At 34.7% G+C, this 11,348-nt stretch overlaps 1 protein-coding gene across 2 annotated transcripts; it reads left to right on the top strand.

The window, feature by feature from the left end:
* The first annotated feature begins 269 nt into the window (after window positions 1-269).
* On the top strand, window positions 270-10,773 carry LOC115963591 (integrin-linked protein kinase 1-like). 2 transcript variants are annotated; one of them, XM_031082659.1, is made up of 12 exons: window positions 271-1,018; window positions 1,939-2,013; window positions 2,103-2,207; window positions 3,089-3,174; window positions 4,601-4,721; window positions 5,376-5,455; window positions 5,688-5,750; window positions 5,863-5,978; window positions 7,807-7,892; window positions 8,276-8,400; window positions 9,032-9,163; window positions 10,444-10,773. In XM_031082659.1, exons 1-12 carry the CDS (start codon window positions 566-568, stop codon window positions 10,448-10,450), a joined length of 1,449 nt encoding a protein of 482 aa, XP_030938519.1. In that variant the 5' UTR covers window positions 271-565; the 3' UTR covers window positions 10,451-10,773. The 2 variants fall into 2 exon arrangements, with proteins under 2 accessions (XP_030938518.1, XP_030938519.1); XM_031082658.1 differs by lacking the exon at window positions 10,444-10,773 and having other exon boundaries at window positions 270-1,018; window positions 9,032-9,738.
* The last annotated feature ends 575 nt before the right edge of the window (window positions 10,774-11,348 follow it).

Genomic DNA, 11,348 nt, shown 5'->3' with positions numbered 1-11,348 from the left:
ACGTAAAATATGGATCCAAAAAAACAAAAAACAAAAAAATAATAATAATAATAACGACTGTTTTCCACTCACCCAAAAAAAAAGACACCATACCGTTGAATATTTAAATCGCACTATTACTACCCATTACCCATACATAAGGTGCGGCATTGCAAGTAACACGAAGAACCGAACGTCAACGTTTGCCGCGTTTTACACGTCTGGTTCCAGCTCCTAATAACAAACAAACAAAAAAAACAACACTTATTTATTAACGGCCTTTTTTTCCGCTCTATTTGTGTGGAACTAAAGAGTCCAAAAAATTAAAAACCATCTCTCTCTCACTCTCAACCGCTTTACTTGGATCTCAAAACCTCTCCACTTTCTCAAATCTTAGTCTAATTTTTTTTTTTCACAAACTCTCAAACTCTCCCATTCATTCTCTCTCGGTATCGAGAGCTCTAAAGAGATCAATCTTACATAGCTCTCGATCCGAGTTTAAATAATATCATATCATATCATGTAAGTGTAAAATTGTTGTTTGTATTTAAGTATTGGAATTAGAATTTATTTTAAAAAAAAAGTAATGGAGAATTTAGCGTCGCAATTGAAGCGAGGGATATCGCGGCAATTCTCGACGGGTTCGCTGCGGAAGACGCTGAGCCGGCAGTTCACGCGGCAGGCTTCCCTGGATCCGCGGCGGAACAATCAGCGGTTCAGCTTCGGGCGGCAGTCGTCGCTGGATCCGATACGGCGTGGCGGCCAGGGAGGAGATAGCGACAGCGGGGACGGGGATAGAGCGGACCTCACCGTGCCGGAGAACTTGGACGCGACGATGCAGCTGCTGTTCATGGCGTGTAGAGGCGACGCGAAAGGAGTGGAGGATTTGTTGAATGAGGAAGGGATTGACGTGAATAGCATTGACTTGGATGGGAGGACTGCGTTGCATATTGCGGCGTGTGAAGGACATGTTGAGGTTGTTAAGCTCTTGCTCAGCAGAAAGGCCAATATTGATGCTCGTGATCGTTGGGGGAGTACGGTACTAACTACTCCCATTATCTTTTAGTATTTTTTTTTAAATTTTTTTTCTAAATTAGTTATTAATTCATTAATTAATTAATTACGCGCGCACGCATTTAATGAGTCTTGAATTTACAACCTTGTAGAATTCCTGTTAGTTGAGGAGGAATCATTTGAGTTAGAGCTCATTTGCGGTTTTTTTTTTTTTTTTTTTCTTATTACATTTTTTTAATTTTTTTTTTTTGGATTTTGGGGTGTGGGTAGGTGGCAATTGGTTAATTACATTTGGATTTTGGGGTGTGGGTAGGTGGCAATTGGTTAATTACATTTGGTTTATATGTGGTTTGGGTTGACTTTGATTTGTGGAAACTTGGTTTAAAAAGTTGTACTATTGGTAATTTTTCCTTTAAAATGTGGGTTTTAATGATTTTGAGCTAATTTTTATTAAGGAATTGTAGATGGAGTGAGCAAAGTGCATCTTTTTAGATTATGGGTTGGCACACCAAGTTCGTTCTAAACTATAGATGGGTAAAACAGAATTATCCTTTTTTAAGGTGGGGGTGGGGGATTCAATCAGCATTTTTGTATATGTATATGTTTGATAGAATTCTAAGTTTGGATTCTTCACAATTGGGTCAAGGAGCATGTATGTATTCAGGTTCTAAAGACTACATTTAACTTTAATTGGTTTTTGTGTCTGTTGTTGGGTTTCATTTTGTCTGTCAGCTCGTATGTACCCAGCACACACACACGCACGCTCAACATACATTTCTATGTTAATCCGAGTTGCTTTCATCTTTTACTTTCCGCCTTTTGGCCATTCTATAGATTGAGGGAGAACTAAATTTTGCAGCGTTATGAAAGATGTCCCATTAATGTCTTCTCTGCTGTCTTTCCTTTCAATTTGGCCTTTATGTTAAGCGCTCTTTATCTGGACAGGCAGCTGCTGATGCTAAGTATTATGGACATATGGACGTTTACAATATTTTAAAGGCCCGTGGAGCCAAAGCACCGGTACAATATAAATGTTTTATTTATTTACTTTTTATGTTAGACTTTATGCCTGTTAGAGATTTATAAATTAGTATTCTGCATACTTTTAGAAAACCAGGAAGACACCAATGGCTGTTGCGAATCCTCGAGAAGTTCCAGAGTATGAGCTTAATCCACTAGAGCTTCAAATTCGGAAGGGTGATAAAGTTTCAAAGGTATGGTCCTGTTCCCTTAACTATCAGTAGATTGGTGATGATTTTGGAAACTCACATGTAGTTCTCTTTAATCAGCACTGATTTGTATGGGAGGCATAATGATGCATATAGGCTGCTTTTTTTTCTTTTCTTTTTCTTTTTTTCCTGTTTTTTGAGGGAGGGCAGGGGGCTCTTTTGAAAAAAATTTCAAGGAATAATTTGTTCTTGGTGCATTGCTCTATATCATGCACGACTCTGTGCATCAGTTTTTGTAAATTTTGTAAGTGGTCAACAAGCTGCTAATTTGTCATATGTTGAGATATCTGTTGAGAAATCATATTTATTTTAACTTGTGCAGCATGTTCCATATGCCAGAAATGATTTCTCTTGTTAGTCCTGGAAAGTGATAGTCATTGTTTGCTTTAATCATGTAGTATACAACTTGTCCATGATAACCTGGAATGTAAACTTTAGGAGATATATACCTATTCTTCCATAAGAGTGTATCTGGTTTTTACTTGTAAGGCCACTATGCCAATGATGGTGTGTGAACCTAATAGCTTGATGTATGCTGCAATGCTAAATTGTCAGACAAATCTTGCTTGTATAGGTGATTTAATTCTTTCCTTTTCGGAGTCATATTGTGTTATGATATAATGTTTGCTTGCTTCTTCAATATTATCCTTAGTTCTACTGTCCATGGATTGAAAATTCTTTAAAAAAATTTGCAAGGAGAATGCTTTGTATCTTGATAAATCTCTGGATGTTTCTTCAATCCCTTCTTTTCTTGAATGTTCTGTTTGTGATAATTATTCTCTCCCTTCAATATTATGTTAAAATTGAGCTAATGATGCCATCTGAAATATTTTTGTGGATAACTTTGTTCATTTATCTCTTTGCAGGGAACATATCAAGTGGCTAAATGGAATGGTACAAAGGTATCCGTAAAGATACTTGACAAGGACAGCTATTCTGACCCTGAGAGCATGTATGCTTTCATCCAATTTTGAGTGTTTTCCTCCTATATGTAGGATTAGTCCTTAAAGTAGCTTATTCAAGTATTCTTTAAATCCTAATATATACTATTAAGACTCAACTTCACTTCTGTTCCGTTCTAAACTATATAGGATCTCACTTTATAGCTAGCATAATTACATTATTCATTTTTGTTCTGACAAGGACCTCTGTATTGCACCCTGATTCTTGTCTAGATTTTCATTTACATTGCAAAATTATTTTGCATTTTGGGAAGTAGGAAGGTCTAATAGGGGTTTAAGTTGCAAAGGATCAAAGGCAGATCAAAGTTTATATGGGTAGAAGTGATTACAAATGATATGGTCACCAAAGATGTAACCAAGTGGATGACTTTAGATAGAGTTGAGTGGCAAAATAGAATTCAGGTAGTGGAACACAATTGGTCAGAGGACTCATGTAACTGATGTCTATCATTTAAAAGAAAAGCTTAGTTGACTTCACATGTCACAAAGGATGGGCTAATGCTGCTTTTGTGTGTAAATATGATTTCTGATTTCAGATTACTAGGGTGCCTTGATGATGTACATAAGTAGATTACTTGCTCATGCTACGCATGGATGTGGGATACTCCTGGAATAGGGGAACTAATATTTTTGACATTTTATTTTTGCATTTAAACCAATCAAATACTGGTTTTGATTTACAATTATTCCCTTGTTTGTATGGATTTCTAAAGAATGAAAATCTGGGGAAGATTTTGAAAGCCAAAAGAGCCAAACCATGAATGCATATATCCTTCAATCAATGGAAGTGGTAAGGCAAATTCATAGGATCTTTGGTGCTATGGAAGCTGATGAACTACATATCTATGTGGATTTTTTAATGACTATGTGTTGGTGATCTTGTCTCCCCCAAGGAATTTCCAAGGGACAGTAAAAGAAATACTTGACTTACTGTTTATTTTCTCTTATATTCTTTTCTGGCGTTGTTTGAGTCATTCTCTGGAAGTTGGCAGTATTGTCATCTTTTTGGTCGCTAGGCCTTTTATTGATAACTCAGTACCAACTGATAGAAAGCTTTAGATTAGTTACTTTCCTGATCTAACTGATTGTCACATTCTTCACCTTGAAGTGACTGAACATGAACTATAAGTCTCTGTATGCAGCACACACTTTATTTTTGTCACGAGTACATTAGCTATCCAGTGTCATGGTGTACAGACTGTTTTCATCTTGTTTGTCAAAGTATGCGACTTTGTTCAGTCAAACCATTCCAAATGACATTACTTATATTGTTTATACTTATTTTTTTTTGTTAAAGTTTATTTATGGTTAATTAATAGAGTTTGGTTCGGCAGGATTATTAGATTTCTTGGTTTTGTTTTATTAGGTAGCTGTAGGACATTATTTTGACATCCTTATTTTTCTTACTTTTAACAGAAGTGCTTTCAAACATGAGCTTACATTGTTAGAAAAGGTCCGGCATCCTAATGTGGTTCAGTTTGTTGGAGCTGTTACCCAAAACATACCCATGATGATTGTTTCAGAGTATCATTCAAAAGTAAGCAAGTATCTCTCTCTCTCTCTCTTCCCCACCCTCCTAGGGTGAGGATGGGGAATATGCATGTGTTTCTGTGTAAAGATTATTTTTTGGTAGCATATGAACACACTAACTAGAGTGGAGAAAAGTAGAGTAGAGAAGGAGGAGACTTGAATAGTCTCTCCCTTGCTAAGTGGATGCTTATCTAATACATTCAACTCTTATAGTTGCCATGTTCAACAACTACTTTCTGTTTTGAATTGTAAGCCTTCTTATTTGGAGGTTGTGATATTTTATTGTTGCATTTTAATTGTCATGTTGCACTAGTTTTCTATTTTTCAGTTGTGGCCTACTATAGGTTTAACTCCCTTTTTTCCTCTCTCTCACTCTCTTCTGATCAAATCACAGATTTTGAACCCATAACATTCATTCCATACCAGTTGCAGATAATTCCTTGTCCAGGACACCTGTGGATTACTGTGAAAATGAAAATCTTTTGGGAGGAGTTTTTTCTTGGGTTGATTAATTTTTCTCTACCCAGAATAGATTTAGCCTACTTTTAAAAATTCTGAGGAATGCTGCATTGATTTGTTAGAAATTTTCACTTTTTTTTTTTTTTGAATTTAAATATTTTAATCAAAATTTGACATTGCTTATAATGGTGGTGATTTTCAGGGCGACTTGGCATGTTACCTTCTAAAGAAAGGGCGTCTCTCTCCATCCAAAGTTTTAAGATTTGCTCTTGATATTGCTAGGCATGTCCATCTTGCTGTAATCATATTCTAAAGGCTTTGTGGATGTTATCTTTTGAATAGAAAAGTGACCCCTGCTTCTTGCATATATCATACACATACTAATTTTCTAAGTGTGCCTTTTGTTTTTAATTGGCACATATCTACGAAATTTCTCAAACTGTTTATAGTTACTTAATATTTTTGACATAAATTTCCAGCTTATTCATGTTCTTGGTCAAATTTGTCTTATCAGGGGCATGAATTATCTGCATGAATGTAAACCAGACCCAATCATCCACTGTGACTTAAAGCCAAAGTAAGGCAACCAAATGCAAAAGTTGATTTGATGGGTATTGCAATTGTAAACTGAAATTGAGTTTTTCTTGTTGGGATATACCTTAATGTTAAAAATTTTGGTAAGGTGCCAGAAATATTTTGCTCGATAATGGGGGTCAGTTGAAGGTTGCTGGATTTGGATTGCTCAGATTGTCAAAAATGTCACCAGACAAAGCAAAACTAGTGCAGCCAGGGGCTGACCGTTCAAGTAAGTTCTTGCATACACCATATCATGAAACTCCTGCATTTGATTTTTAGTATACTTTATTGGACAGAGCATAATGTGCACTCTAGATAAAATTGTCTTTTCTTTTGACAGTATGAATATTAGAGTGTAATCTTTTTACGGATTCAAAATCCATTTGGTTTCTCAGACTCTGTATTTTGAACATCTCGTTGGCCTAGTGTAATACACTCCTTGAGCTAATTTAGATAGATGAAAACAGAATTTGAACTAAGAGAGGTGTCTTGATTTAGTCAAGTATTTGAACAAACCAAGATGGTTTGTAAAGTCCTTTTTGATTTGTTAAAAAGAGTTGGAATTGTTACCGTTTGCTGCTAAGGAGTTCTTTGTCATGAAAAACTATTTCTTCTATGTTTTTGTTTGTTTGTTTTTTATTGGATAAGTAACAAAGTTCTATGGATTTTCTTATGGATATTGCATGTTCTTGCTAAATTGAATAGAATCACAGTTTAACACTTGTAGCCAAAATGCCAACTGTGAACAATTATGCTTATCCAATCTAGTGACCCAAGACTACAATGTTGATAAATGCGCTGGGTGCACTTAAGTGCAAAGGCCTCTTGGAGCCTAGGCACAAAGCGCAATACCTGATTAAATTGAAGAGCGCATTTTTGAAAAATCATGTAATAAATTTGAAATTAATTATTAGTGGGCAATATAACAATCAAGTTATCAAATAATCTTATAAAATTGAAATATAATATTTAATTGATTCTTTTGTGCTTTACACAATATGTACAAATATGTTATTTGATAGCCATAATCAAAATCAAGACGTGTATTTCATGGTTGAATCCAATATACCCAAAATAAAAAGGCAAAAAAGTACTAGAATGGGAAATAATGGTTTCTATGCCCCAAAAAAAAAAAAAAAAAGAAGAAGGAAAAAAAAAATGCGTTGCAATCCTAAAAGAATATAATCATCATCCTCATTAAGCATAGGACCATTATCATTAGCATCATTAGATTTGTAACGCTCATTATTTGCCTCATATACTTCATCCAAATTAACAGCCTCTCTCTCATGAGGAGTGTTGTGAACTAGAACTTGAAATTGTTGCCCTCCCTTGTGACTTCATTCCTACTTGAGTCGCCTTTGATTGGGATGATCCATATGTGAAGTGTGTTCCCCGAATGCATTTACTGTCTAGAATTTGTAAAGGTGTGGAGGGGTGGGCTTAGGTGAATGATATGATACCATAAAATTGACTTGTGTATGACAAATCCATGGTGTATATCAACACCACCAAGATCTTATTGCTACATTGCATCTGGTTAATTTTTTTAAAATAAATAATATTATTCTTTCACACTGTACTTCCATTTTGGATTTCCAGCATTCTCTTAGTTTCTCTCGTTGTTTGGTTGTAATTGTTTTAGATACTTTGTGTTCACCATTGTGAACATAGGAGTTCTTGTTTCTTTTTCTATTATTTCTTATTACTTATCAAAAATAGTAATAATAATAATAAAGCGCACTTTAGGTGAGCTTTTGCAAATGTGCTTGTGCATAAACACACTTTTACCAACAGTGCAAGACAGGCAATTTGTTATTAATAGAATCTACCCAACCTGGAATATTAAGTATATCCCTTCTTCAAATTTTTGTTTTCTTTCAATTCCATTGATGAAAATGCTATTTGGTTTTAATGTATGCACTAATTGATGAGTAATTGGTTGTAGATATTATTTGTTAATATATACTTGATGTACAATACTAAACATTAATTACTTGAGAAAATCTGGGATTAGCTGCTATGGGCTCAATTAATTATTTGTTTTATTGGTTCAGACTTATATATGGCACCTGAGGTTTACAAAGATGAGATATTTGACAGAAGTGTGGATGCCTATTCCTTTGGTCTCATTTTGTATGAGGTACTTTTCTTTTCACAATCTTGTTTACGAGCTAAAATGCTTAATAGGTTGTCATGTTTAAATACTTAAATCCAAAGAAGTATTTGGGATAATTTTCACTTTCTCAGTTTCTTATATCTTCATACCAGGTATGTTTTGCTTTTTCTTTAACCCATTTTCTAGCTGTGAATGACTTCACTTGTAATATCTTTGTAAGTTTATATATTTGATTCTGTTTTGGGAGATTTAATTGGTTTGGCATGTATCTGCCTCTACAACATGAAGGTTTTTTTTTTTTCCTCCCTATTGTTGAATATGTCAGTAGGATATTTGTCTCATAGTTTTATGTTGGTGGCTACTCATTATTAACCACCTGTTTTTTCTACTTTTTTTTGATGGGCTAGATGATTGAGGGTACACAACCTCTCTGTACCAGGTCTCCAGAAGAAGCTGCAAAAGTTTTGTGTTTAGAAGGAAAGAGACCACCATTCAAGATCAAAGCAAAAAGTTATCCTCCAGATCTAAAAGAGTAAGTTTGATTGTCTAGATAACTCACCAAATTTGCAATATGTCAAGATGTTTAACTTTCTTCACTGAGATGCCCCTTCCTTATAATTCTGCATTTGAGAATCAATTTTCTTTTGCAAGTTTGATGAAATTTGTTAACCCAGTAATAGGGTCTTTTAAAATTGGGGAAATTCTTGAACATTCAGTAAGCTTGTAAGGTTTTTGTTGGCAATGCTTTGTTATTGGGATTTAAACTGCCTAGACAGTTGCTTGAAAATCCAGGTTTGGTATGGGTCTTTTTCATGGATGAGAGAAGAAGGGTTTATGGAGTTAGTAAGACCATTGGGTGCTTGGCAATTCATGGATATTCTCTGTCACTCCCATTCATGGAGTTCTATTTGATATCCTTCTTGTTACTAAGAAGATTTCTTCTAATTTGACTTCCTCAATTTAACAAGTTCAAAATACGTGTTGGAATTTCAGTGCAAGTCATGCTTTCAACTTATGAAAACTTGCAGAGCTTTCATTTTCTTTCAGTATAAAATTTTTATGAATGTGATGAATAATCTTTGACAACCTCATATGGTATTTATTTTTTCTTGTTAAATTTGAGAAGGAGTTCTGCCTTTTGATAGGTAATTTTACATATGCAGGTTGATTGAGGAATGCTGGGATCAAAGAGCAGTTGTTAGGCCAACTTTTTCTGAGATTATTGTTCGGTTGGACAAAATAGTAGCAAATGGGTCAAAACAAGGATGGTGGAAAGATACTTTTAAGCTTCCTTGGTATGTTTCTCCTTCCAATTATCTCTAATAATTAATTTGTTGTATTTTTTTGACATAAATAATCCATATCAAGAATCTTGAAATATTTGATAACCATTGTTGAGCTTACAGGCAGAATTAGCCTTCCACAGTTATTGAAAAGCAAATAAATCTTGCACATGCTTAATGAATATCCAAGGCTCCTAGATGTGGGTCAATTTGTTGTAAAACTTTTTTGTTTTTTCTCTCCCTTTCGTGTCACATTGAATTTGAGATGCAGTATAATAGAACTGGTGTGGAATGTATAATTTTCCAAAAAATACCTTCTCCTAGAAGGAGGAGCTAGGGGTCAAAAATAGGGTTTTGCATTTCAAATTCTAGGATTGGTACTCTAGAATCAAGCTTGTTTGCAATACTTATAGGGGCATTAGAGTGGAAGAATGAAGTGAGGAAGTCGTATTTTTGGATTTTGTTTATACGCAGATGCAGTATATATTTAAACAAACCCAAGTGAGGGTATTTAGTCATTCGCCTGATAAATTGGGCCAATTGTACAAATTACTCATGGACAAATTTCACTACTGAAAGTTGAAACATGCTCTTCAAGATAAACTTAACAGATTTTCAGGTGACCATGGTAATCCAGTAAATATTATAAGATGTGTGAAAACACAAGCAAAGCAAAGGAGCCCATTGAATATTCATTCACATGATACACTGGTGACAGTACAATGAAGTATGACAAATGAGATGGTATCTGTTAACTTATTCAGTCTCATATCTATTCCTAAACTTACCACCCCAAAATCTCCACATAACATGACTTTTAGTAATAAATTATCTATCTCATTCAACCAAACTAATAATCATGCTCAGGGCATATCCTCTCATAGGAAGGGAGCTCTTAAACCATGATATGGATGTTGGAAACATTTGGCCGAGGAGCTCTAGCTTAAATTGCACCTTCTCCTAGTGGAAGGTTTGGTTATGGGTTCAAAACTGACCATGTGCATGTTTAGCTTACCTAAAAAAGAAGATAATATGTGGAAAATATGACAGGAAGATGTAGTTGTCTCTCGGCCGTGAATCCCCTGTTTCAGCAACCTTATATATATGATTATTGATAAGAAAAGGTTGTGTTCTTAAACTTATCTTATTTGGAGTATAGGGAATGAGTATAGAACACTGATGTAAGATGTGAATTCTTGTGGATTACTCAATGCACTTTAGCTTATCTGTAATTCAAGAGGTTTTTGCTTTTGATTTCTTCCCCTAACATATAATGATGCAATTATGTGCAGGATATAAGAGGCGGCACTCAATATCATAGGAAAAGGAAACGAGAAAAACATTAAGGGATTTTATTGGACTCGAGGAGTTTTGGAGCTTACTATTGCACTATTCCCCTTTTCAAATTTATTCAGAGTGAGAGAGCTTGAAGAAATCAATTGGATAAAGATTGGATAAAGATCCATAAAGGGGATTAAAAAAAGTCCCTCATTCTTTGTCCTCTTCAGGAGCTGGGACAGTCCCTTTCTATGTATAATGTGTGAAAGAGCTTTGTTTTAGACCATATGTTTACATACACAGATAGTAATAAATTTTGTTGTTGCATACAGAGACTTTTACTACCATAATTTGCAGCTAAAGGAAGAAAATCTAGAATACTAATCAATTGCTATGAATTGAAAACCTAGACAGGAGTCATAAGAGCAGAATTTGTAATTTAATCATTTTTTTTTTTTCAATTGTTAAGTTAATCACACACCCAAAAGGTCATATTTGATCACCTAGACAGCCTAGATTCAATTTGATAAAACTTGCATTTTCACTCCATATGATGCTAAAATTCTACTTAAACAAAAGAAAGAGGCTTCGGTTGAATCATTAGAATGTATGATAGAAGAGAAGCAAGGAACGAGGTAAGGAGCTGTAATGGTGCACCATGAGTTTCTGGAATACATGTCAAGGCTTTCAATTTTAGCACTTTTTAGTACCATTACTTCGGTAGAGCAAAAAGTCTTCATATCTAGCTTATTTGACCTTTTTGTCATTTCATTTTTGCTGGAAATTGATTATCGATTAAAGTATGAATTCACATCGAAAAAAAGTGAGTTTTAGATAGTTGTATAGCAAAAACGAAATTAAAAAGGTAAATGAAAAAGTTGACGGTAAATAGAATCTTTCATTTCAACTTCCATATTTG

This window comes from Quercus lobata, chromosome 10 (genome assembly GCF_001633185.2).
Source record: "Quercus lobata isolate SW786 chromosome 10, ValleyOak3.0 Primary Assembly, whole genome shotgun sequence".
Lineage (NCBI taxonomy): Eukaryota > Viridiplantae > Streptophyta > Magnoliopsida > Fagales > Fagaceae > Quercus > Quercus lobata.
The sequence above is the reverse complement of the archived record's forward strand: the minus strand, read 5'-3'. Positions and strand labels throughout refer to the sequence as shown.